This window comes from Macaca nemestrina, chromosome 1, assembly GCF_043159975.1.
Source record: "Macaca nemestrina isolate mMacNem1 chromosome 1, mMacNem.hap1, whole genome shotgun sequence".
In the NCBI taxonomy this organism is placed as follows: Eukaryota; Metazoa; Chordata; class Mammalia; order Primates; family Cercopithecidae; genus Macaca; species Macaca nemestrina.
Window position 1 is genome coordinate 55,287,817 of NC_092125.1, and position 27,939 is coordinate 55,315,755.

Sequence of the window (27,939 nt, forward strand, 5' to 3'; positions counted from 1 at the left end):
TCTCTTAGCCAGGTCAAGTTGACATATACAATTAACCATTACAAGTCTTTCACTGAATTGATCCTCATCTACTTGAATACCTACTTGTGGGGGTGAACTTTATTAAATAGCTATTCATTATATAGTTTTCTTAGGCTACACCAAAGAATTTTTTTGCAATCTCCACCATGGTTCCAATTTAGCCTAGATCAAGCCTGATCAGTTCTTTCTTTTATATTTACAGACTTCAATATCCCACTGTCTGAATTCAACCGCAGTCTCATTTCATCTGCTTCTCTACCACATAAATACCTCTAATCCAATGAAACCTCATTTTTTCCTTGTCTGTTCATAACTTCCCTCATTAGTTACCTCAGTTGCCATTGTCTCTAAGCATTGCTTGTAAGGCCTCCACCTATTACTTATCCTTCCACTCTGAAAGCTCTCATTCCTGAAGTAATCCTGTAGTCTGCCAGCTCTGCTTCTATGCTATCACTCTTTTTGCTGCTGGAAAGATCATGCCACTGTGCTTTTTAGCAGCATTACAAATGAATTTAGCTGGATTTCAGTTCAGCTGGACCCTTTACTCTGTTATCAAAGCTGGTAGATGAGTCTTGCAGCCTTTCCATTTCTCTGTTTCTTCAATTCGTCTCTTTATTTAAGTACTTGATATTATCTTTTCTTCTAAATAGTTAGAAAGAATAAATAAGAACCAGTATTTGATAACACAATAGGGTGACTATAGTTGCTAACAATTTAATTGTACATTTAAAAATAACTAAAATTGTATAATTGGACTGTTTGTAACCCAAATGGATCCCATTTTGCTCACCTCCTCAGGAAGCTTGCTCCATCAAATATCCTTATCTGTTTCATACCTTCAGTTTTTCTGGTTCCTTTTTTTCTTTTTTTCTTTTTTGGCATGTATTTCATGTTAAAAAAAAGTATTTGGCCATAAATCCCTTTTAAACTTTGCCTCCCCGTCCCATGTTTTCTGCACACCCATCTTTTGGAACGTGTACTTTGCACTTACTGTCTCTACTTGCTAATGTTGAATTCACTCATAAAAATAACTGATATTTGGATTTTGTCCCAATGCTCCATTGATATTCCTGTCACCAAGGTCACTAAAAATCCCCTTCCTGCCAAATCGAATTGGTCCTTATCAGACTTCACTTTCCTGCAGCATTACCACTGTTCATCACTCTCTTTTCTGACCCTCTTTCCTCTCTTCCATGACACCACAATATCCTGGTTATTTCTCTTAAATCTTTGGGTTCTTATCCTCCAATTATTAAGTATTAGTGTGGCTGCTGACCCTCTCCTTTTCTTACTCTACATTGTCTTCTCTTCTAGAGTGACCTATTGGCTGTGATAACTGAGATAAATCACTGGATCTTTGTATTTTTATCATCTATAAAATGGAAAAAATAGAACCTGCTTCATAGTGTTATGATAGATATTAAATAAAGAATGCATAGAAAGGTTTTAGAAAGTGTCTGGCTTATAAGAATGACTCAATATGTGTTAAATATTGTAAGATTATTCAGATACTGAAAATTGCAATATTGAAAAGGTATCAATTATCCCCTCATTAGCTTTTGCAATAAAGGCAATCCCCATTATACTTTGAAGAGTAGTTTTTCAAGAAACAACAGATGCTGAAGAGGTTTGGAGAAATAGGAATGCTTTTACACTGTTGGTGGGAATGTAAGTTAGTTTACAACCATTGTGAAAGACAGTGTGGTGATTCCTCAAAGATCTAGAAGCAGAAATACCATTTGACCCAGCAATCCCATTACTGGGTATATACCCAAAGGAATATAAATCATTCTGTTTTAAAGATACATGCATACATATGTTCATTGCAGTGCTATTCACTATAGCAAAGACATGGAATCAACCCAAATGACCATCAATGATAGACTGGATAAATAAAATGTGGCACCTATACACCATGGGATTCTATGCAGGCGTGAAAAGGAATGAGATCATGTCCTTTGCAGGGACACGGATGAAGCTTTAAGCAATCATCATCAGCAAACTAACACAGGAACAGAAAACCAAAGACTGCATGTTGTCACTCACAAGTGGGAGTTGAACAATGAGAACACATGGACACAGGGAGGGGAAAAACACACACCAGGCCTGTCAGTGGGGTCAGGGGTGAGGGGAGGGAGAACATCCGGACAAATAGCTAATGCATGTGGGGCTTAAAACCTAGGTAATGGGTTGATTGGTGCAGCAAACCACCATGGCATATGTATACCTATGTAACAAACCTGCACATTCTGCACTCGTATCCCTGAACTTAAAGTAAAAAAAAAGAAAGAAGAAAAATGCAACATTGAAAAAATATCAATTATCCCCTCATTAACTTATACAATAAATGAAATCCCCATTATACTTGGAATAGTTGTTGTTGAAAGGAGATAGAGCAACTGCTTAGAAAACTAATCTGGAAGATAAACTGTACAAGGGAAGGCAAACTTGTAAAAGAAAGTTTCAGGCCGGGCGTGGTGGCTCAGGCCTGTAATCCCAGCACTTTGGGAGGCCAAAGTGGGTGGACTGCCTGAGCTCAGAAGTTAAAGACCAGCCCCTGAGGAACACAGTGAGACTCCATGTCTTTAAAAAAAAAAAAAAAAAAAAAAAAAAATGAAGAAGGCACATTGGAGCCTGGCTGTAATTCCAGGTACTCCGGAAGCTGAGGTTGGGAAGATCCCTTGAGCCCGTGCTGCTGAGGCAGCAAGCTGACATCGCGCTATTGCCTGCACTCCAGGATGGGTGACAGAGACCCTAAAAAAAGAAAGAAAGAAAGAGAGAGAGAGAGAGAGAGAGAGAGAGAGAAGAAGGAGGAGGAGGAGGAGGAAGAGGAGGAGGAGGAGGAGGAGGAAGAGAAGGAGAAAAAGAAACAACTAAGTTTAAATTTACTGGCAGAGGAATCACAAAAGTTTAATTAAACAAGAAATTTTTATATACACCGGTTTTATACATGATTTTGTAGTTTGGACATTGGCTATCCATCTGGGAATAAAGTTAAGTCTATAATTTAGAAATATAATTAAATATGTAAGTTAGACCATTCATAAAAATTTATTCCATGTGGGTTAAAGTCATAAAATTTTAAGAAATTTTAATACATGTATTTTAAATTTTTAAAATAAAATTTGGAATAAAACTCAATGGGAATCCCTGTGTTAGTAAGCCTGATGAGAAAAAAAGCCTTCTTTAATAACACAAAAATAAAAGTCATAAAAAATTTTCAAAATCAAATAGTATAAAGAAAAACTATAAACTTTAAGAGAAAATGAAACTACTGAGAAGAAACATTTTCAACATTTATAGCAGACTAAGAATTAAGATCAAACCTTTATAAATAAATGCTACAACTAACTAAATAAAAATTCTTAAAGAGTTGATAGAAACGTGAATATGATATGAGTTGGCAAATCATTGAGTAGTAAATACAAATGCTAAAAGATGCTCAATTTTTCTAAATAAGAAAAATATGCAAATTTAAAATTTCAAGTTTGTTGTAATTAATTTAAAAAAATCTATACAAACATAGAATAAATAATATGATATACCTTTACATACCCAATAGCCAGCTTCAAAATTTATCCTCAAAATTTCTGTATTTGCCTAAGGTAAATTTTAGTGTTTACCCTAGAGAAACTCTTATGCATTTAAACAAACAGGTGTGAAAATGATTTTTATTAATCATTGTTTACGTAAAGTAAATTTGAAACATTGATGCCCAGAAAAATGAAATCATTAAACTATAGCACATGTATACTATGAAATGCCATGTGGCATTAAAAAGTATGTGAGTTAAATGCCGAAATCTTCAAGACACACTGTTTAATGAGAAAAGCAAGTTGCAGAATAATACATAGAGTATCATACCATTATTTAAGAAAAGAAGCAAAATAATATTTATGTCTCTATTCATCTATACATCATCTATCCATCATCTATGTATTTATCAAACTATAGCAGAGAGTAGTATAAAATGATATTCATTAACAAATAACGATTACTTCTGGAGAGGAGTGTGGGATTGTTGTTTATCAAAGATCCTTTATCCTAATATTTGGGGTTTTTCACAAGAATACATTTATAATTATGTAATTAACAATAAATACCATTATAACAATAATTAAGAACATTGGAATAAGCAAGTTGGGTGTGAATCTGAACTGCAGCACTTATTATACAGGTAACTTGGGTCTCTCAATCTCTTCTTTACCATTGTCAATTAGGGTTAACTTAATCTACTTTGTGGAGATGCTGTATTAAGTGAGATGATGTGTGTAAAAGAATCTATAATACACAGAACTCAACTGAAGATAAATCTTTGTACCCTTATTAGATCAATTTTGAATATCAAGGAACTGGGAGATAAAGTACTTTTCTCCTCAGAAGACTGCATCTGCTCACCAGAGTTTAATTCAACAAGGGTGATGACCCTGTCTTAAACATGCAAATTACTGATGATGACTCTAGTGTCTGATATATAGCAGGTGTATATATAATATACCTTTTGTATAGTATGTGTAAAACAAACAAATGCTTGTACATTAATATGGCATCAAGAATTTCCACCAATAAGAACAGCTGTCCTACATTCTGAAATTGTATCTCCAGAACCTACTGCGTTCTGGATCTCCAGTTGGTTTTGAATAGACAGCTCGAATTGAATATATTTTAAAACTGTACCTTCTATTTTTATCTATAAATCTTCCTCTTCTCCTACTTTCTTTGTTTTATGGCACCTAATTTATTCATGAAAAGTCTTTCATCATTTTGATTATTGCTCTACCGTAAACATTTTAGACTTTAACGACAAATGCTGACTTTTAAGTTTTATTTTGCTTATTTTACTGCACTGTATGTTTTTATTTTTCTTTTTTAAAAAATTTAACTTTTAGATACTGGGGGTACATGTACAGATATGTTACATGGGTATATTGTGTGACACTGAGGTTTGAGGTATGAATGATCCTGTTGCCCAGGTAGTGAGCATAGCACCCAATAGATAGTTTTCAGCCCTTCACTCACTTCTTCTCAGCAGTAGTCCTCAGTGTGTATTGTTCCCATCTTTATGTCTATGTGTACCCAATATTTAGCTCCCACTTATAAGTGAGAACATGCGGCATTTGATTTTTCTCTTCCTGCATCATTTTGCTTAGGATAATGGCCTGCAGCTGCATCCATGTTCTTGCAAAGGACGCGATTTTGTTGTTTTTATGGCTACAAAGTATTCCGTCTTGTTTGTGTATCACATTTACTTTATCCAATCCACCGTTGATGGGACCCTAGGTTGATTCCATGTCTTTGCTATTGTGAATAGTGCTGTAATGAACACATGGTTGCATGTGTATTTTTTGTAGAATGATTTATTTTCCTTCGGGTATATACCCAGAAATGGTATTGCTAGATCAAATGGTATTTCTGTTTTAAGTTCTTTGAGAAATCTTCAAACAGCTTTTCACAGTGGCTGAACTAATTTACATTCCCATCAACAGTGTGTAAGTGTTCCCTTTATCTACAGCCTCACCAGCATCTGTTGTTTTTTGACTTAAAAAAAATATATTCTTTCGAACTGGTGTGAGATGGCATCTCATTGTAGTTTTTATTTGCATTTCTCTGATGATCAGTGATGTTGAGCATTTTGTTACATGTTTATTGGCTTCTTATATGTCTTCCTTTGAGAAGTGTCTGTTCATGTCTTTTGCCCACTTTTTAATGGTTTATTTTTTGCTTATTGAACTGATTAAGTTCCTTACAGATTCTGGAGAATTACAGGACCTTTGCTGGATGCATAGTTTGCAAAAATTTTCTCCCATTCTGTAGATTGTTCACTCTGATGATAGTTTCTTTTGCTTTGCAGAGCTCTTTGGTTTAATTAGGTCCCAATTGTCAATTTTTGCTTTTGTGGTAATTATTTTGTTGCACTTTAAATGTAATATTTGCTAGGGATTCAGTGAGCTTTTCTAAATTGGAGAAGTCATATTTTTTCATATCTGAAAACTCTAGTCCATTAGTTCTTGGTACTTACCTTCTCCCAATTTTTTCCTCGCTTCTGAGATACAACTTTCTGTTCTATTTTCTATGTCTCTTTACTGTTCATTCTTTTTCACCAATTCCTTATCTCACATTGATCTATTCTAAAAAAAACTTCAGATCTGTTTAGTTTATTGTAGTGTCATCTACTATTTAAGTTACTAGTTAAATTTTTCAAAAAGTTTTAATGACTTTTTTATTTTTAGAATTTATCTTCAGTTTATTTTCAAATAGGCCCAATCATTTTTATCATGTCTTGTTCTTGTTTTATAAAATAAATGCATTCTTTCATCCCTTGAAAATTTTTATTTGCATATATTTAAAAGGCACAATTTGTCACATGGACATATTGCAGAGCAGTAAAGTTTAGGCTTTTAGTGTATCCATCACCAATGTACTTTACACCCATTAAGTAACTTGTCATCATCTGTCCCTCCTCCAACCCCCTCAACCTTCCAAGTCTCCATCGTCTATCATTTCACACTCTGCATCTATGTGTACACATTATTTAGCTCCCATTTATAAGTGAGAACATGCATTATTTGTGTTTCTGTGTCTGAGTTGTTTTCCTTCAGATAATGGGTTCCAGTTCCATCCATGTTGCTGTAAAATACATGATTTCATTTTTTATGGCTGAATTGTGTTCCATTGTGTTATATATGTAGACCATATTTTCTTTATCCAATCATCCACTGATGGACATTTCTTTGCTGTTGTGAATAGTACTGCATTAAACATACAAGTACAGGTATCTTTTTCATGTAATGATTCCTTTTCTTTTGGGTAGTTACACAGTAATGGGATTACTGGATCAAATGATAGTTCTATTTTAAGTCATTTGAGTAATTTCCTTATTGTTTTCCATAAAGGTTGTACTAATTTACTCATGAACAGTACATAAGAACAGTGCATTCTTTTTTTTTTTCTTTTTCTTTCTTTCTTTCTTTCTTTATTATTTTTTTTTTTTTGAGACAAAGTCTCACTCTGCCAGCCAGACTGGAGTGCAGTGGCATGATCTTGGCTCACTGCAATCTCCACCTCCCAGGTTCAAAGGATTCTCATGTCTCAGCCTCCTGAGTAGCTAGGATTACGGTGGCTGCTACCACGCCTAGCTAACTTTTGTATTTTTTTAGTAGAGACAGAGTTTCACCATGTTGACCAGGATGGTCTCAATCTCCTGACCTCAGGTGATCCACCCGCCTCGGCCTCCCAAAGTGCTGGGATTACAGGTGTGAGCCACCGTGCCCGGCCAGAACAGTGCATTCTTTGTATAACATATTTTCTCAACCACTTATTTTCTGTGATACTTTTTTTCTGTATCTTAACAAAGTGTTATTTTATAATCCCTTAAGTTAGCTCCATTATCATGAATCTTTTGAGTGTGAATGTTCCCATTCATTGTGTCCAATGTCTGCCATGGCAGTGGGTTTCTAGTTTGATTCATAGTTTTAAGCTGTGTGAGCTCATCTTTGGTAGAGGTTGGCTTCCATGGGAACCATTTGTGAACTGTGAATTGTAGCATTTCCACATGAGAGTTTAGTTTCATCTCAGTTCTCATTGATTTCTTATTTCTGAACTGCTCTTTTCTTTATTTCCTTCTTTCTTCCCTTCCTCCCTCTCTCCTGCTTTTTTCTTTCCTTTTGTCCTTCCTTCCTTCCTTCCTTCTTCCTTCCTTCCTTCCTTCCTTCCTCCCTCTTTCCTTCCTTTTCTTTCCTTTGTTCCTTCCCTCCCTCCCTTCTCTCTCTCTCTTTCTCTCTCTCCATTCCAAAAGTCAAGAATTGTCTATCTCAATTGGTTATTTTACTTTATTGCTGTTGAGCTCACTTACATATTTCTTACTTGGGAAGGATGGTTTTTGCTGTTCCTTGTATAGGTGCCCTTATCTATATTCTTCATTTTTATGAATGACATTAATAATATCCCAAATGCCAAAACTCAATACCTGATAAAATTAGTTTTCATGTTGCCTTATTCTCTATATGTCTTTAGATATATCTAGTTTATTGCTGTTTTGTTTTGTTTTATCATCCCCACTGTCTCTGCTTTAGTTCAGTCCCTTATCATCTCTCTTGTGGACAACAGCAATATCCTTTTCTCACTGGTTTCTGTGCTTTCCATCTGCCCTTTTCCAACCATTGCTACATTGCTGCTAGATTTGTCTTTCTAAACACAACTCTGAGTATGTGAATTCACTACTTAAAACCTATTAATGGTGTGTTTTCCTCATATTGAAAATTAAACTTGCTTGATTTTGTGGATTTGCTGAGTCTTATTTCCTGACATCTCTTCACACCTACGTTTCTGCAATATCAGAATATTTCTAGTTTCTTGATTTGCCCAACTGCTTTAGGCCTCTATTCCTATATAATATCCTTTTCCTATAAAACTCTTACACTTCAGTCTTGCCCTATTTATTTCTTATACCCCTAGTTTGTTCATGCTGCTATAACAAAATTTAGACTGGGTAATTTTTAATAACAGAAATTGATTTCTTATAATTTTGGAGACTGAGAAGAGCAACATCAAGGTACCAGCAAATTTGGTAGCTGCCAAAGGCCTGTTCCTTTTAGAAGGTTCCTTCTGTGTGTCCTCATGTGGTGCCGGGGCAAATAAACTCCCTCAGGCTTCTTTTATAAGGGCAGTAATCCCATTCATGAAGGTTAGGCCTAATCACCTTTCAAAACTCCCCACCTCTTGATACTATCACATTGGGGATTAGGTTTCAACATGTGAATTTGGGAAGCGGGGAAACCATTTAGACTACAGCATACCCATACTTATGCTTGAAAATCAACGTAAATACTACTTCTTTTTTCTAAAGGAATTCCTGACTAGCCCAAATCTGACACATGGTACCCATTGACTCATTTTTATAATGGCTATATCCACTTAATTTTTTATATTCAAACTCCATGTATATAATTCCTATAACCATTCTTTGTATAACATATTCTCTCAACTACTTATTTTCATTGACTCTTTTGTCTTTTGAAAAACTAATTTTCTTTGTTTCTTTGATTGTGATACTCATAAACACACCCTAACAGAAGGCTTTCTAATACCATCAGATTTTTTACCTGAGTCTATTCACTTTTTTTTCCAGTCTATCAATTGGCCTTACATGTTATAAATTCCTTAGTCTTGGGGTTCATTGTGGAGGCCTCTTTAGGACGAATGGAGATCAAGTTGGTTCAGTGTGTAGATGTCCCAGAATGGTATTGTTGCAAAAGGCATGAAAGAACACATAGGAATAAAGATGAAAAGAGACTTCACAAGATTTATTGAAGAACTAATGTTCTAGAAATCATGGGAAGACTCTGGTCCTAATGTTGATAGTGACCCACCAGACTCTGAGCACACAGAATAATTGCTCTGCTTCTCAATTCTCCAGTTGACAAAACACAGGGATTAGAGTAGGGAGTTAATAATGCTTCTGTAACCTGAAATTCTTTTGCTCTTATTGTTAAATTGCCCAAGTTAAATTATTTGCATGAGAGGAGGAAAAAATCTTTAAAAATAATAATTGTCATGAATTCTATAAAAATTAAATAATTTTAAAAGGATAAACCCTATTTTAGCAAGTAAATCTGTGAGTATGTGAGAGAATAATGTTAATAAAAACCATTAAGCTGACTATCAAGATATTAGAGACATGAGCAGAAAACATAAAGACTTCAAAATATATGTTATATAGTTAAACATCTGGCAGATTTATAAAGCTTTGTAAAAATCAGCCATAGAAATTGCATTTTAAAGAGTAAAAGTGAATAGTTTTAACAATGGGAAAAGGCTCTGTACTAGCACTAACATCAATTAGAAAATAAAGCATTCTGATTTTAATTAATGGATGTTTTCATGGTGTCTAATAAAAATATAATTTTAAGGACTTCAACAATTTAATCTGAGAAAATATCGTTGTATTTAAAACAAGTGTATTTTTTAAATAAGCAAACATGTTTACATTCATCAATTATAGTAAAACAAAAGCTCAAGAAATCCCAGAGCATATAATTTCATGAACCAAGAATAAAATGAGCTCTGGGCTTATGGACAAGATCTAACCCTGAATAATCTCCAGAACTCTGTTCATTTTATGCAATAGTTTAAGTTTTATTCTGTCTTGGCCCAACTTATAAACAACAGAAATCTGAGTTGTGGGAATATAATTTATGAACAGAAAAGATTACTTGTCTGTGAATTGTGTTCTGAAGATGAAAGTAAATATACAAGAACATACGGTATTCCGTTAAAAGTTGCCAGATCATAATTATGTGGCAAGACAGTTATCAGAAATTAATCCATCTATTGAGATCAATTGAAGACACTATCCCAATGTAGGCCCTTTTGAGGAGACAGCATTAACAGAAAAAAACTCATAGCAAAGGCTTGAGGGGGGAAATGAATCCAATCCAGCCTGAAAAAATCTGCACCAGGTTTGAAAAATCACCCCATCCTCTGGTGTAAGTGATGCTAAGAAGCACAAACTGCTTTTTGAATCTAAGTCCCTGTGTTTTCTGTGAAGGAGCTGTAAGTGGGGTGGGACAGAGATGGCACCTGGGGATTCTGAGGCACCCGCTCCTCTCTGAGACAGACAGGGATCAGGAGCCGGATTGGGACCAGACCACCAGCAACACACCAGAGGATGTTCTGTAAATAAGACCATGGCACTTAAGAATATTAACTACCTTCTCATCTTCTACCTCAGTTTTTCACTGCTCATCTACATAAAAAGTAAGCATTTCCCACTTTGGGCATTTTTTCCTGGTTTATTTCTGGCTTATTGTATTTCTTACAAACAATGGATAATGTTACATGTTCTATAAAATACAATGCTAAAAAGGAAGTTTTTATTTGTTTTTTTAAGTGTCATGTGTTAAAGAAATCAGTGATACCAGTTAATGTGAACAGTCAATTTTAAGATTCTATGATTTCCAGTAGGTATTCAGGTACAGAAATTTTGTTTGTAACCTTTGTAGTAGTGAGCTGGAGAATGAAATGGTCACATAGACGAGAAGATATTTTGTTGTGTTTACACTTTTACAAAATAGATTTAGCCCTTACTGATTGATATCCTTTAAAAGGAAGTTATTCATAAGCTATATTTCATTTTATTCCCATGTACTATATATTTATCTTCACTTTTAAATAACTCTGTATTGCAACATTTGCTCTCATAATCAAGGAGATAGTCTCAATGTTTCCCAGAGAGTAATGGTTCAAAGTGTTTCTTTCACCAGAGAAATGGGCTTTTACTGTTATGTGTTTCTGTTTTATAAATGAAGATATTATTTTCCACAAACTTCCCCAAATAGAAACAAGAGCAATGTTTCTGAGATAATCTTGTCAGTTCTATGGCAGGATAGAAAATCAGAGGAGACCAAATGGCCCCAGCAGTGTGTTTATGAAGGACAGTAGCTATTGAACACGTTTAAAACGAAGACAGGGAGAGTGTGTGCTTGTCAAAGGGGCCATGTGATTTGTGTCTGTTGAATCTGAATATCAATAAGGCAAAGCATAGAGCAGCTGCCGTTGAACAAGACAACTTGGCATTAGCACACAGTGTTGTGTAATCTGGGTCACCTTCTGTGGCTGCACCAGTGAGATTGTTACTTGTACGGTTTACAGTTGAACATATATTAGAGACTGAGTGAAGAAATAAGTAAATGCTATGGGTAGGTAGCTGATGGCAGGTACAGAAAAACCAACTCAAACTTTAAACAAATGATCAGTAAGATACGTGACTGCAACACACAGGCACAAAGGAATTTTTTCAGAGATATATTTGTTAAGGAGTTGTTATTTAAATAGTTATCTACCCTCCTTGAAACTTAATGTGAGCCCCAGGTAATGAGGAATGAGGAAGAGAAGTGCTGTGTTTAGTTGTGCAGGTAGGAAGAAAAAGGGAGAAAAATAAGACATAAGATGAATGTGAAGTGACTTTATGGTGCGTTTTATGGCAAAGAGCTTTGTCATTCAATGCAATATATATGAAAATTCCTACAGTTTGCTGCAGTTTGTTTTAAAGGAAATGAATATGTGATATCTTTAATTAAAAAGATAATGACTATGAATTGATACTTACATATACATCATTTGTTTTTGCTCTCTTTGAGTAGGTAATTTTGATAGATTCTAAATACTTTGTAATTATTTGATTTGTTCTCCAGCACAGTATTGTTACTCATTTAAAAAAGTAAATTTGAAGTCTCATTATCTTCAGTTTTTAAGTAGGTAGACTTTTGTCTGTGTTAATATATTTGTTGGCAAGATATAATCATATTGCCTTCCCAATCAAAACATGTAGTTTAGACCTTGTTAGTTGAGTTTTTCTTTCCTACCTGACTTTAAAACATTCAGCTATCTAGCATCAGCCTTCCTTTCTACTCTTATCACCTAGTATTCTTGACATAAATTCTGTGTTCCAGACAAGTGAATAACATAATATATAGTAGTAAAAATTGCTGACATTGTGTTAAGCATTTTCTATCTCCTATATGTAATTTACTTCTTGTAACAACCCTATAAGATAGATACTATTGTAGTAATTCACATTTTATAGAAGATGAAACAAAGATTCAAGTCACTATACCAGTGTATCTCAAACTTTGAGGCAAGTCAGACAGCTGGAATGCCTGGTTAAAATGTGTAGCCTCTCAAGTCTAGCCCCAGGTACTTAGTGTCTTTATAGTAGATCCTGGGAACCTATAATTTAATTAGCTCTTCATTTCAAATACAGGTGACCAGAAGTTCTGACCTACACAATAAATCTTTATTAGGAACCTACTACATAATGATGCTAGGAATCATCAGAATAGTTAAATATAAACTATATTTAAATATAATATAAACTTTATATTTATAATATAAAATTTATATTTAAACTTTAAATTTAAATATAAACTATATTAAAAATAACTATAGTTAAATAGAAACTATAGTTAAATATAAAATCTTTCTCTTCAACGAGATTATTTAGGAGAAAAGAGAAACAATATGAGCTTTATAACTGTTGTTCACTCTTACACACATAATAACCCTGTCAAGTAGAATTTATTATTAATTCCATTTTGCAGCTGAAAAAACTGAGGCACATAGAGGTTTATTAATTTGTCCAAGGCCATACTGCTAGTGAATGGTGGATCTGGAATGTGAACCTGGAGATCTGGCTCTGGAGTAACTTACATGTAGTTACTCCCATGAAGTGATAATGCATAAGGGGTTTAAGACACTGCTTGGAACATGATAGCAAACAAAGAAATGTCCATTATCCAGGTACGGTGGCTCAAGCCTGTAATTCCAGCACTTTGAGAGGCTGAAACGAGATCACTTAAGCTTAGTTCAAGACCAGCCTAGGCAACATAACAAGACCTCATTTCTACAAAAAAAATATAAAAAATTAACGGGGCATTGTGATATGTGCCTGTAGTCACGGCTACTCAGGAGGCTGAGTCGGGAGGATCGCTTGAGACAGGGAGGTTGAGGCTACTGTGAGCGTGATCCTGCCACTGCACTCCAGCCTGGCAAAAGGGCTACATCCTGTCTCAAGAAATAAAAAGAAAGGGATAAATAAATTTCAGTTATTAATATCATATTAGTTGAAGGAATCAATGATTCTTCCTTTGAATTTTGAAATATGTTCCCTTAAATTTAAGAGACAATAATCACCTCCAGTTCCATACTGTATTTTGTATCTAAAGTTCTGCCTTGCTTAGCTACCAGGGGAATGCTGTTTTTGTTTTCATCAACCTTTATGTCCTTCCAGTTGAGGACATGTGACATGAGGAATATTAGAGCAGAGTGCAGGAAGTGACATTCACTTTCTGTTCCTGAGCAGGTAGACATTCTCCTAACTTGGAGTGGCAATGAATGTGTCCTGATTGTTTTCATACCTGTTCCATGATTTTGCAAAACTGGTTCTAATGTGTGGGACCAACTAAATTTTAATAATTCAAGAAGAGCTATTATTTTTTGCTTCTGATGTATTAAAAGAGAAACTTATTAGAGGGAGACTCTCCTGTGATCCATTATTTGGAGACTGTCTTAAATAATGAGAGTACTTTATAATAAACTCTTTTTGGGACCTCAGTGTATGAATCTGTCCTGAAGAGTTTTAAAGAAACAACCATGCCATGAATTAGAAAAGTAATGTCTATGTCTCTAGTCCTTTATATTTGGGGGAAAACTGAATATTTTCAATGTAAATGCCACATCTGGATAAATTTGAAAGTAACTGTTTTTATCTACATTTAAAGTATGATCACAATATGTAAATAAAATGTGGTTGGACAAAACTACTTTAGAGTTACTAGAACAATGTTAAAGAATTTAGGGTAGCATCCAGTCTTCTAAAAACCATTAACAATTGTTAAGTAATTGATTTGAATGCAGTTATTTTAAAAAGTACTTTCTAATATACCTAAAAGAATGAAGAACAAATAGAGATTAAATAAGAACTAACTGAATTTGCTTAATAGGTCAGAGAAGGTTGATGTTAATCATTAGGAAGTAATCACATACTCTTAAAATTCTACGTGTGTAGAAACATTGAAAACTTTGATCTTCACTGTGTAAGTTAATATCCTTGCAGCAGCATTTTGTAAAGTGCCTACCTAATTATTAGTGTGAGAAAAAGGTATCCTTTTGCTTCTTCATAAGTGAAATAATCTCATCAGTTTACAATAAAATCGTCACTACTACGTGAAGGTTACCCAGGGTTTCCTACATCACACAGCAGAATTAACTCTGGCTTCTTTTGTTAGATACTTCTCTTAGGCAAATGAGATTTTCTAGAGAATTGTATGCTTTCTTTTTCATCATTGATGATTTTCAAAAATTATAATTCGTGGTCTCACAATATCAAATACTGAAATTCAAATGGACAAAAAAAGTTAGAGTGAGTGTTTAAGCAAATTGTGGTACATCTATATAGTGGAATATTATTCAGTTATAAAAAGAAATGAACCATCAAGTCACAAAAGCACATGGAGGAACCTTAAATAAATATTGCTATGTGAAAGAAGCTCGTCCAAAAAGGCTACATATTGTATGATTCCAATTTTATAACATCCTCTAAAAGAGAAAACTATAGAAGAATTATCAGTGGCTGCCAGAGAATCAAGACTGCAGAGAAGAAGCACAGGGGACTTTTAGAATAGTAATTATTCTGCATAATACTTTAATGGTACATTTGTCAAAATGTACAGAATTTTACAGTACAAAGAGTCTACCCAGTTGCATGCAAATTTAGAAAATCATTTAGGAAATCAAGGAAATCCCAAGAAGTAATTCAGACTTTGACACAACAATCTAACTGCATTATAAATGTATGAAATAATCTCACAGAGGGGTTGTGAAAAAAAACTGTTCACCTAAGTAGTTTATGTAAATTTCCTTAGATATTACCTGACGTGCTTTCACTGTTCTAGTATCCCATCCAAGATATCACAGTACATTTTGCTGTCTTGTATTTTGAGGTTCCTCTTGGCTGTGACAGTTCCTCAGGCCTTCCTTGTTTTTGGTGACCTTGAAGGTTTTGAGTTCTGGCCAGGTATTTTACAGATTCTCCCAATATTGAGGTTAGCTTTACGTTTTCCTCATGGTGAAACTGGAGTTATAGGCTATTAGAATGAAGACCACAAAGGCAAAGGGTTATCCTCATAACATCATATCAATAATATTATCAATGATTTATACACTCAACATGATATGTGACTGCTGATATTGACCTTAATCACCTGGGAGGTGATGTTATCAGGTTTCTCTGATAACTGTAAAGTTATCTTTTATTCTTCTCCATACTGTACTCTTAAAAAAGGAAGTCACTATATTAGCCCACACTTAAGAAGTTTGGAGTTATGATCACTCTCCTGGAGGGAAAAATTTACATAAATTATTTGAAATTATTCTGCATAGGAGATCTGGCTCTTCTCTTTCATTTATTTATTTATTCAATGGTTTATTTGCATCAGTATGAATTTATTGACATTTATTTTATACTCTGGGTTATAATTCAATACTACTTTATTTTGTTACTCAAATTGTTCCAGCTTTGGCCTGTGGGAGTTCTTTTCAGTTGACTCCTATTTTCTTTTGACATACTCCCCATCAATGTGGGGTGCTTTTTTAAAAAGGATTTTCTTCCTTTCTGGTGCTACAGTCTGTTTCAGACTGATCTTGTGTATTTCCTGACCCAATCCTACCATAAACCACCATTTCTCCAAGGAGCCCTGTTTCCTTTTATTAGAGAATGGTAACCCAAACCAAGATCTGGATGTCAGGTGTGCTTGTTGCTGCTGGGGTGTCAGGTCTTTTAGGCAATCTCAGCTGAAAGAGCACAGAAATATGTCTGTGTACTAGTCTATGTATATACATGTTTCTATAAATATCTCTACATGTAAATCTGTGCTTGTCTGTATTAAGCCAAATATGAGTTCATATTGATGCCTCTAACTCCATTTTCACATGGATCATTCTAGCTGTCTCCCCTTGCTTGTCTATAAATTCCAGTTCCAACAGTAAGAAACCTGATTTCCACTATCTGCCATTTATTCACTTGTTTAAATTCAGTATACATATATAGCAGTATTAGACTGTTAACCCATACTCCTATGGGAAACAACTTTATCTGTTTAAGTACAGTACTTATACCTATTTCCTTTTGTTTTTAGTTTTTCAGAGTCTTGTTTCCAAAACTATTTAGGTGAACAGTTTTTCCCCAACCCCTTCTGTGAGATTATTTCATACATTTGTAATGCAGTTAGATTGTTGTGTCAAAGTCTGAATTACTTCTTGGGATTTCTTTGATTTCCTAAATGATTTTCTAAATTTGCATGCAATTGGATTGACTCTTTGTACTGTAAAATTCTGTACATTTTGGCAAATGCACCATTAAAGTATTATGCAGAATAATTACTATTCTAAAACTCTCCTATGCTGCTTCTCTGCACCCTTGATCCTCTGGCAGACACTGATAATTCTATGTCTCTATAATTTTGTCTTTTATAGGATGTTATAAACTTGGAATCATATAATATGTAGCCTTTTTGGATGAGTTTCTTTCACATATCCAAATTTATTTATTTAAGTTTCCTCCATGTGCTTTTGTGACTTGATAGTTCCTTTCTTTTTATTACTGAATAATATTCCATTATATAGATGTACCACAGTTTGCCTAAACATTCACCTACTGAAGGACACCTTTGTTGCTTTCACTTTGGGGCTATTGTATTAGTTTCCTAGGGCTACTGTAACAGTACTACAAACTGGGTAGCTTAAAGCAACATAAATTTATTCTCTCATAGCTCTGGAGGCTAAAGTCTGAAATCAAAGGTTAGAAGCACCTTGCTCCCTCTGAGACTCCACTTGGAATCCTTACCTGCCTTTTCCTGGCTTCCAGTGGTGTCATTCAGTCCTGGGTGTTTCTTAGCTTGCAGCTGCATCACTCTAGTCTTGCCACTATCATCACATGATGTTCTCACTTTATCTGTCTACCTCTCTTCTAGTCTTCTTCTAAGGATATCAGTCATGTTGGAGTACATTTACCCTAATGATCCCATCTTAACTTGATTTCATCTGCAAAAACCCTATTTGCAAATAAGGGCACATTCACAGGTACTGAGGGTTAGGACTCTGACATAACTTGGGGACACAATTCAACCTAAAACATCTACTGTGAATAAAACTCCGATATGTGATTAAAAAAAATACTTGGTTAATACCACTTTTATTGGGTAAAATTGGTTTACGATGGATTTTTTTAACATAGTTTAAGTGCTCAATAAATATTTGTGGAGTAAATAGTTGTTGTGTTTCAAGAAACATGATATAGATATCCTTGTATTAACATGTGGTAGAAGAAAGATTATGCTAAACAATGTGCCCACATTGTTCTCTTCTTTTTTCCCTTCTTTACACTGTCCCTACCTTTTACATATTCAGCCTTTCACTTTGAATTAAGTGTTCAGAAATTTCCTCCTATGTAAATTTGCCCTATGAAATTAACTTAGAGTCTGATCAATATGTAAAATAGCACTAGATTTAGGTGTAAACATGCTTTCATATTTCCTCATGACAAACAGTTTAGCTGTCTTCCATATTTGAATGTTCAATTCTTTAACCTACTTTTTTTCACAAACTGCACTCTTACTTAGGGCACCAAAAGATTACTTTCCTTTATTATTGATTCAAAAAGTGATTGCAAGTTATTTTACTCTGCATGTGTTATTTGTTGTGTTTATTAATAAAATATCATCTTTTATTTTATTTACATATTTTTGCCTTAACAATAAACAGTAAAATTTCTGAAAGGAAGAAGGTACTCAGTCATCTAGTATTAGATCACATTGGTTGCTATGGTTAGCACTCTTTATCTGTCATCTAGTGTCTTCCTAGTTTAATGAAAAGTAGTGATTCCTTCAAAGTTTCGATGCAACATGTTAAGTAGATTGTCCTATATTTCCTGGTTTTTGTCTTCAGAAGAGTTCTATTAAAAGCAAAATCCAAGGCAGTGTACTTTTAATAATAATAGTATGGAATACAGCAGTATGAGATACAGTCATGCTGTATCCCATTAGCATGACTATTTGGAGTTGAATGGTTTGGCTGGAACATAAATTTTACTGATTTTAGAGGTAACCAAGGTAAAGTTAGTTGTCCCTAGCCTTAAGATAGGACAATTAACAAATATTAAAATTTACTTTTTTTTCCGTAGTTTTTTCATTTACTGATTTATCCAATACATATTTATTGAGGGCCGTAAGTCTATATATCTGACAATGTTCTAGGCTCCAAGGGTGCAGTAGTGAACAGAAGAGACCACAATCCTTGATACTGTGAAATTTGTACTTCAGTGGCGTAAGACAGACAAAACCAAATAAATAAGTAAATCATGTAATTGTGAGCTGAAAAAAAGTGCTATAGAAGAAAGCAAAATAAGAGTAGCAGAGAGCAGCTAGACCGTGAGGATATCACAGTGAATAATATTTTGACAAAGAAAATAGCAAGTGCAAAGACCCTGAAACAGGAGTGTGCCTATAGTGTTTGAGATACTGTAAACTGTCCAACATAACTGAAGTGGATTGAGTAAAACAGGGCAAATTAGGAAAGGTGTCAGGAGTTTTACTGTAAGTATCTCTCATTCTTACAATCAATACATATTTCTCATTCTTACAATACTACATAGTAGCTATTAAGCCCATTAGGACACCTTAAGCAAATGACAGCCTAGGGTACGTACTAAAAACACAGCTACAAGGGAATACAACTAAGATTTAAACCAAGTTTGTCAGATTCTAAACCTCCCACAAGCTCACATCAGCTTATTTATTCCAAAAGATAAACACTGAGGAATTTAAGAGGCCAGTTATTAAAGCGTTGGTGGCTTAAAATCAGCCACACTGGAAGTAATTTCATCACGGAATTTGGCAAACACTATAAATCAGGGTTTGGGAGGTTTTTTTTGCTTTTTTTTTTTTTTTTTCCAAAAAAACAGTTAGTCCTAAATAATAAAAGTTTTCATTCTACCTTTAAAATTTTTTCAAAGTAAAATGTTTATAATTTCAACCACTATCCCACTCTTGTGACTAAATCTGCCAAGGCAGAAATGACTGATATGTAACCTAGATTAACCTCATTGTGTAGTCCTTTTGGTTCTCCACGTAATTGTCCTGATAATTCCCAGATGGATGACTCTTTTCTCTACATTCTGAATTCTTGGAACCTTTAAATACTTATTTTACTTTAGGCAAATTAGTGAGAGCAGAGTGCTAATGAGGCTGAGTTTATGGTTCAATCTCAACACAATTCAGTTTGCTTTGCACAGAGACCAGCTCTGTACAACAAGTAATTATGTCTGGTCAGATGGTCTCAAATTTGTAGTTTTCAATACAAGGAGAGAAAATGAAATTACCTCAACAAATTAAGCAACACCATTGAAATAATCAGTTGTTGGTTTGCCGCAATAACTTTTTCACACAGGTGATGCATTCTTATTATTGTGTTTCTGTCTTTAATTTTCCTTATCCATTATTCTTTTAATATAGCTGAAGAATAAATATTTATATTCAGCATTAATTTTTAAATGAGTAGTGTCAGTGAATCCAGATTCTGGCTCTGGCCCACAATTAGTTATGTATCTATAAATGCATCATTTAAACTTTCTAGGTCTCTAATTTCTCACTTGTAAAGTGAGGGGGTTATATTATCTAATTACCACATTTTTTCAAGACCTACATTTTATGATTTCATGATTATTCTAATTGAATAGTAGACATTGATGAGCAGAGTGTTTTTAGTGACCTCACTCTACATGATCCAGCTTCCACTAGGTTATATTGCAACAAAAACAAACCCAAAGTCTTAGTGTTAAAACAACAAGGTGCATATCTTGTTCCCACCACATATTGTGTGCAAGTTGGCTGCAGCTCTGCCTCATTTGTATGGTTCATTGCTATAGTGAATGTTTGTTCCCTCTCCTCAAACGAATATATATATTGAAGCCCTAATCTCCAAAGCGGTGGTATTAGTGGGTGGGGCCTTTGGTAGGGGATTAGGTCACAAGGGTGGAGGCCTCACACATGGAATTAGTGCCCTTGTAAAAGAGACGTCCAATAAATTCCTTACTCCTTCCACCATGTGCGGACACATGGAGAAGATGGCCCTCTACCTATGAACCAGAAAGTTGGCCCTGGACAGACCCCATATCTGCTGGTGCTTTGACCTAGGACTTCCCAGCCTCCAAAACAAGAACGACAACAAAAATTTTCTTGTTTATAAAGCCACTTAGTCTATGATAGTTTGTTTTGGCAGCCTAAATAGATTAAGACATTCATTTTAGGACACAATCTGAAGGGGCAATCCCCTTTAGAGAATGCTGTTTTAATGGCAGAGGGAAAAGGGTAATGGAGGAAGTATATAATAGCTCTTAAAAGCTTCAGCTTCGCTTTGACATACCTCAGTTTGGCTCACCTTTCATTAACAAAAGCAGCTCATGTGGCTAAGCTTGACATCAATGGACTAAAGTCCATATTCAGGCGTAAAATATTTGGAACAAATAATGTTTTCTACTCCATATTTTTTCTTCTTTCCAGCTTCCAGGGATCAATTTATAACAAATTTCTTTAAATAACCATTAAAATAAATATTAGAAATTTAAAAGACTTGGCAAAAATATTATTTCAGCAACTATATATTAAGCAGTTAAAATGAGCAAGGTCCACTGTTCTCCAGGCATGTACACTCTAGTGGGGTGGGCATGTGTGAAAAGGCTGTACAGACATTTTTGCCTAAGAAAATCATCTTACTTTTTAAAATGATGTCAGAAGTCTGTGCATGGATCTGGCTACTATTTTCACATGTAGATAGAGGTAGAAATTTTATTCTGAAAAATAAAACTAGTCTTATCTATGAAGAAATGTTTTCCGGAAGAAAATATAATCAAGCTTGCTTCGAAATTATTAGCCCTAATGAAAGTAGTTATATTTTGAGGTTAAGGTCAACTTAGATTTGGCAAACAGCATACATAGTTTGTAGATTAGGAATTCCTATTTCTCTCTAACCTCATTTCACTTATCGTTAGCACCTACACCAGAGGTTGGGTAAGGAAAGAGAGGAAAAATGAAATGTAAAGCTTTACATTTTATGTATCAGTGCCTGAAAATTACATCAAACACAGTATTGCAAGGAGCTACTTAATACTTTCACAGACTAGGATCCTTAAAAGAAGCCTTCACAGCCTACCCATTATAGTATCAACTGTATTTCTACAATTTATCCTAAAGTAATCATAAAATAATTAAAGCATTACTTTCTGTAATTATAAACTCAATTACAGATGTAAATATAAATTGCATTCTCTTCACTAACCTCATTATATCAAAACTTTCTTTGTTTTCTGGCTTTTTTTTTTTTTTTAACAACCCCTCTGTGGAGCAACTGAAATCAGGAAATATATGTGCTGTTTAATTCTTTCTGCTCAGCTGCTTCAGCTAGCAGGCTAGCTATATGAACTGCTTGAAGTTCAGAATAGCTCTAGAACTAAGGCAAAGTTTGCATAAACGTAGTTTTTTCTGTAGGCTGGGAAATATGCAATTGTGTCTATATAGAGGGACTCAATGTCAATAGTGAAAGCAGCCCACTGCTCCCTACCCTTTTATTCTCATATTCTTTGTTTTTGGAGATAATACATCTCTAAAAGTTTTTTTTTTTAAATTAGAGTAGTCTATGATTCATGCTTTCCTTGCCTACCAGATACAACTAATCTCTGTTACCCAGTTTCTCTATGTCAGACATTAGGCTGAATGTTTTTACAAGTTTATCTCATTTAATTCAAACCTTGTGATGAAAATTTTATTATTTCTATTTTGCAGAGATATCTAAGGCTTGGAGTGCACAAGTAAAGCCACTGAATTGTTGATTTAGATGCTTAAATTATTTTTTAATGTGAGTAGTTTTCACAGAACCATATCACAAGGTCAGAATTTGGAAAAAACCAATGTCATTATTCATAAGACCATGGACAATTTAAAACTTTTGGTCCTTCTGAATTAAATAGCCTTTTATAGATACAGCATGGAAACTCTGCATCCAGACTTTTGGCTTTATGAAGAGAAGCATTAATGTAAATATAATTGTTAATCGTAAATCAGAAAAACATAAGGGAGAGAAATGCAGTGAAAAGATCGTCAATCAAGGTTGTAAGTAGGTTCCATCTGTGAATAATAATCTATTTCTCAAACAATAAGAAATACAGGTTTTAAAGATAATTTAGCATGTATTCATCACCAGCTACATGTGCTGCAGGTATAATTTCAAATATCAACATACTATATACCCTCAAAGGGAATTTATTGTGTGACAGATGATAGAATTTCAGAGAGCCATGAGCTTTGGGAATAAACTGGCTTTAAAAAATCCAGATATCATACCAAACATGTATTCTATCAAGTACATTTCTTTAAGGCATTTTTTTAAAAACTCTAAAAGGTAGTAATTCATACTGGAATTGCTTAGATGATAGATTGTCACAAAAATATATTTTATTAGTTCTTAGGGTCAGTTGTAGTCCTTGCCATCAATATAACTATTTTTTTAAAGAAGGATAATTTTTATTATGTCCTTTTCCTAGTGGATATTTCACTGTTAATTGTTCATGGCTGGTAAACTCATATTTATGAAGACTCAAACATTCATTTAATTCACTGTGCTTTTGTTGTTTCCTGACATATATAATCATATTTTGTAAAGTACATTGGTCAGTGAGATTATATATATGACATTGGATTAAAAAATTTAATGTGTAAAATAAACACATCGGGGGGGGCAGTCATTTAAGTGATAGGTTTCTGTGCTCCAACTCCTGATGCTATGATTTCATTGTTCCTGCGTTGTACCAAAATATCAATTCAAAAATAAGTCTTATGTAATTGTGATGCATGTCATTTACAGACTAGGTTTTAAGAGACACTAATCCATAAGTTAACAAAATGAAAGTTGGTAGATGATTGATTCTTAAAGTGTGGCAAAGACTGGTGTGAGGGAAAAAGTGGAAAGAGCAGAAGAGGGAAAAAGGCAAGAAACAATCAAGGGCACAGTACATTTGGGACTTAATAGAAAAATGAAACAGGGAAAGTGACGTGAGATGAGGGTGTATTGGCAGTGTCCACATAATTAAAGGCTTTAAATGCTATAATTAATTATCTTATACTAGAGTTTTCTTGTAGTCAGAGGTTCCCAAATGTTTTCACATTGTGGCCTGTAGAGAGAGGATAATGTCTGTGCACCATACTTGCTCATGTAGTCAAGACTGTTGACAACCAGAGGTGATCACTTGGTGGCTTTTGCAGCTCTGGCACCCTTTAGCCTACTCTTCACATGTTGGGAAGTGCCATGAAGCGGGTTTGAAAGCCACTGAAGGATTTTAAATAGGAACCCTGGTGTGCTCAGACTTGGCCAGAATGAGAAGGGAATAAAGAAGGGTAAGCAAGGCTGTAGTTAGAGAGACCTAGCATGAAATGATGGAGACCTCAAACAGTGTGTTTCTGGTAAGGGTGAAGCAGAGTGGGCTTAGATACTTCAGGGGAACATTAACTTATTGTTTAACGAGAAATGAGTGACAGCAAAAGGGAGGATAGTGAAGGATGACTTCCAGGCCCCTAGTTTATGTATCTTAACAGTGTGGCATTATCTAAAATAGTAATGCACAGAAAATGTAGGATGAATTGTTACAATTTAAATCTCTTTATTTTGAAATATCTGAGGTACATTCAAGTGAATATATCCAGCAGGTAGTTGGATATATCCCTCCAAAGTTCAAAGGGGAGACCCAGTTAGAAGATAAAGAGTTGGGTCCTTACTTATAAATTCAGTAACTATCATCAAGTCCATCCTGTGAACTACTTATTAGAATAAGAAGAGAGAACACAAAAAATCTAGAGAGAAGTTCTATAAAATGATTTTACACTGTGGATTCAAGGCTTAAATATGAGTATTCCTACTCATTGGTCCATTAACTCTTCTAGGAGAAATAGTTGAAAATGAGAGCAAAAAATAGCATGTAAAGGAAGCCATATGTTATATATAATAGTGAAAAATTAGAAATAACCTTAATGTTATTAATCAAATTCGCAAGTTTATACTAATAAAATGTTTGAAACATAAATTGTGTTGCTTTGAGATCAAAGGAATAAATATAATCCAGTAATCGAAAGTAAATTAAAGCAATTTAAATACTTCCTACAGTCTCTTAAGAAAGACACACATATACACACATATACAATCAGAATATAAGGCACAGAGAAATATTCTTTTTCCATTTTATGTTCTCAATATCTTGTAAAAATATTATTTCTCCATTGTTATGTTCTCAATGTCTCTCACTACTTCCTAAGGTCTAATGTCTGAAAAAGGTTGGACCTTTCTCTTGAAATTCTCATAGGTTCTTTTCTTCTCTCAGAAATAAATCTCTACTCTTTCTTATATAAGTCCCCTCTCCTAGTTTCCCAAATTTTGTTTATTTCTTTCTAGTTGTCTTGATTCTGCATCACAAAAGCCCAGGAATAAAGTTAGTGAAGATATATTTTTTAATATAGGTGTATGGAAGATGAGCGAACAGAGCCAAATGTACTCCTGTGGGCAAGGAAGGGGGAGAGAATCTCAACACTTACTCAAAAGGTCATTTTTGTTTTCCATAAAGGTTAAGCAAAAACAGATAAATAAATAAAATAAAATAAAAATAAACACATCAGGATGTCAAATCTTATGTAAACTATAATATGCAATTTGTCATGTAAAAAATATGCTTGGAAAAACCAAAGAAAAATGCTGGAGGGAAACATTTTAGAATTTTTTTTCCTATGTTTTTCTGGGGAACAGATGGTATTTGGTTACATGAGTAAGTTCTTTAGTAGTGACTTCTGAGATTTTGGTGCACCCATCATCTCAGCAGTATACACTGAACTCAATTTGTAGTCTTTTATCCCTCACCCGGTTCCCACCCTTTTCCCCTTGAGTCCCCAAAGTCTATTGTGTCATTCTTATGCCTTTGAATGCTCATAGTTTATCTCCCACTTATGAGTGAGAACATACAATATTTGGTTTTTCATTCCTGAGTTACTTCACTTAGAATAATAGTCTCCAATCTAATCCAGGTTGCTGCGAATGCCATTAATTTATTCCTTTTTTTTTTTTTTTGGCTGAGTAGTATTCCATCATCTGTCTATCTATCTATCTGTCTGTCTATCTATCTATCTATCTATCTATCTATCTATCTATCTAGATATACCACAGTTTCTAGAAATTTAATAGCAATTATCACTGGACTTCGAAATTACAAGGGATTGCAATATTTTTCTTTAATCTTGTTATAGGTTCTACGTTTTCTATAAGTAGGCAAAAAACCTTCCTTAAACATAAAACAGGATATTATTTATTTTAAATTAACTTTATTTTAAAAATAATTTAGTTATTCAAACAATAAATTTTAAGTCACACAGCTACTAACAGAAGTAGCTGTATATAGACAAAAGTATTAAGTAAATATTCGCTATTTTTAAATATCAAAAAGTTATATTAGAAAAATACCAGTTTCAAAAATACTCAAGAAAGGATAGTTTATTTCAATTATAAGCTATGTGTGTTTCAATCATTTTACTTAAATTCTATGTTTTCTTACCTGCAAACTGGTAATAATTATTTTAAACTACATAGGAGTGTTGTATGAAAAATGAATGTGTGACACTCTACTATGTCTTAACTTGATTTGATCGACAGTCAGACTTGAGATTCACAGTAGACTTCATCAAGCACCAATTGTACTTGCCTTGAAGAAAATGTGTAGGACCAGTGTCATAGCATGCACAACGACAACACAACAGAGGTCTCATGATTCTCAGACACAGCCTTGGATGTCCCAGTCATTCTGCACCCTGGGTGTGTGGCCACAAGGAATAAAGTTGATTGAATACAACTTCAGCTCGGGAAAACCATCAGCTCTGAGCTCCTCCCTTCAGTTTTTATATCAAGCCATGTGTATGTGACTGAGTAATCACATCTAATCAGGTTTATGTGATTAGCCCCATTTCTTCAGGGCAGTTCCATTTCATTAGTTCCCAATTACTCGCTAAACAACCTTGACAATGAGTTACACACGCTTAATCGTTTCCATGGAACTCTCATTTCTCTTGCATCAATATAGGAAAATATCTAACTATTCCTCAGTTGCTGCTGCAAATCAAAGGTCTAGTCTTCAGGCATTTCCAGAGAGGAGGCCAAAGAAAGAGCTGTTAGTCCTTTTTTGGTATATAAAATGCTCAGGATAGTGCCTGACACGTAGTAAGCAAACAAAAACCTCACAGAATCATTGAATTTGTTTTTTCAAAAGTGGCAAATAAAGTGTGTATTCTGATACTGTAATTTAAATAGAACAAAGGAATCCACTGCTTGGTTGTAATATCTTTTCTTCATTGATAATTTTCAAAATGATTGTTGCTAAAATCAGAGGTTATCCCTATGCCTCTGTCAAATTCCTTTCACATCAAATAAAATTAAATCCTATGATGTCCTTGAAATCATGTTGTGTTACAGGTCAGTGGTTATCACAGATGACTTTAAATATTCATTACAGGAATATTGAGGGATGATGGCAAGTCGTGGTCTTGAGAGTCATTGCTGACTTAGGCTATTGGAGTGTGAGTTGGTCATTAAACTGTGAAGGATCATTCATATCAACACGAAAGTCCCCTTGATTAGGAAGTTACCTAGTTGGTAACTAAGAATATTGGTTGAAGGAAGTGAAAGGGTAGTGAAAAGAGAAGTTGGTCCAAGAGCATGGCTTATAAGAGGATTGTGCAAGAAGATGGTAGTTAAGTACTTTTTATAATAAATAACCATGAATTTGGGGGTCAGAGAGTGAAATAGAGAGATGATGGGGACAGAAATAAGGGATAAGAGAATAGATGAGGCAACTTGATAGAAGGCCTCACCCTTTAGAGAAAAGCCAGTAAAATACTCCTCTCAGTGGGATGTACAAGATACTAGTCACAAGAATGTCAAATTCTCATTTTTAACACATCAGTGTTACTGCTTATAAAGCCTCTCTGCATTGCCAGATCTTCAGTTCAGTTTATTACTTTTATAGTTTTGGGGAGTAGAATGGTAGCAAATATTACAACTGGGCTATGAACAGATATAACATGACTCACATTGGCCTCTCTGTTGAAGTCAATGTGATAGAAACAGCTGTTCTTGAGGCACCGCAGTCCAGATGTTTGATGTGGTGACTGACAGCAAAGTGAGGTGTAACCTGTGGTCTGGTGAAGCATTCTGTGCAGCAGTGGAGCACAGGTGGATGACTCAGGACACTAAGCTCCTTCTCCCATATTTACCAAGGAAGGCCATGCC

The 27,939-nt window shown here is 34.5% G+C and overlaps 1 protein-coding gene and 1 long non-coding RNA gene across 9 annotated transcripts in view; one reads left to right on the top strand and one right to left on the bottom strand.

The window, feature by feature from the left end:
* Positions 1-27,939, top strand: part of LOC105484660 (crumbs cell polarity complex component 1) — a 279,683-nt gene that overhangs the window by 61,747 nt on the left and 189,997 nt on the right. For 4 of the 7 annotated variants that reach the window (XM_011746497.3, XM_011746496.3, XM_071077581.1 and 1 more), the window contains exon 1: positions 10,528-10,776. The exons of 1 other annotated variant lie outside the window; for it this stretch is intronic. In XM_011746497.3, coding sequence (XP_011744799.2) covers positions 10,707-10,776 — 70 coding nt within the window. In that variant the 5' untranslated portion in view covers positions 10,528-10,706. Of the gene's footprint in view, positions 1-10,527; positions 10,777-27,939 lie in introns of those variants that run through there. 2 more of the 7 variants (XM_011746491.3, XM_071077589.1) reach the window with 1 other exon arrangement.
* Positions 281-27,851, bottom strand: LOC105484662 (uncharacterized). 2 transcript variants are annotated; one of them, XR_011612389.1, is made up of 5 exons: positions 27,741-27,851; positions 21,010-21,159; positions 17,420-17,627; positions 15,448-15,662; positions 281-663 (listed from the first exon to the last, which is right to left on the bottom strand). It is a non-coding gene; the product is annotated as an uncharacterized lncRNA (long non-coding RNA). The 2 variants fall into 2 exon arrangements; XR_011612390.1 differs by lacking the exon at positions 17,420-17,627.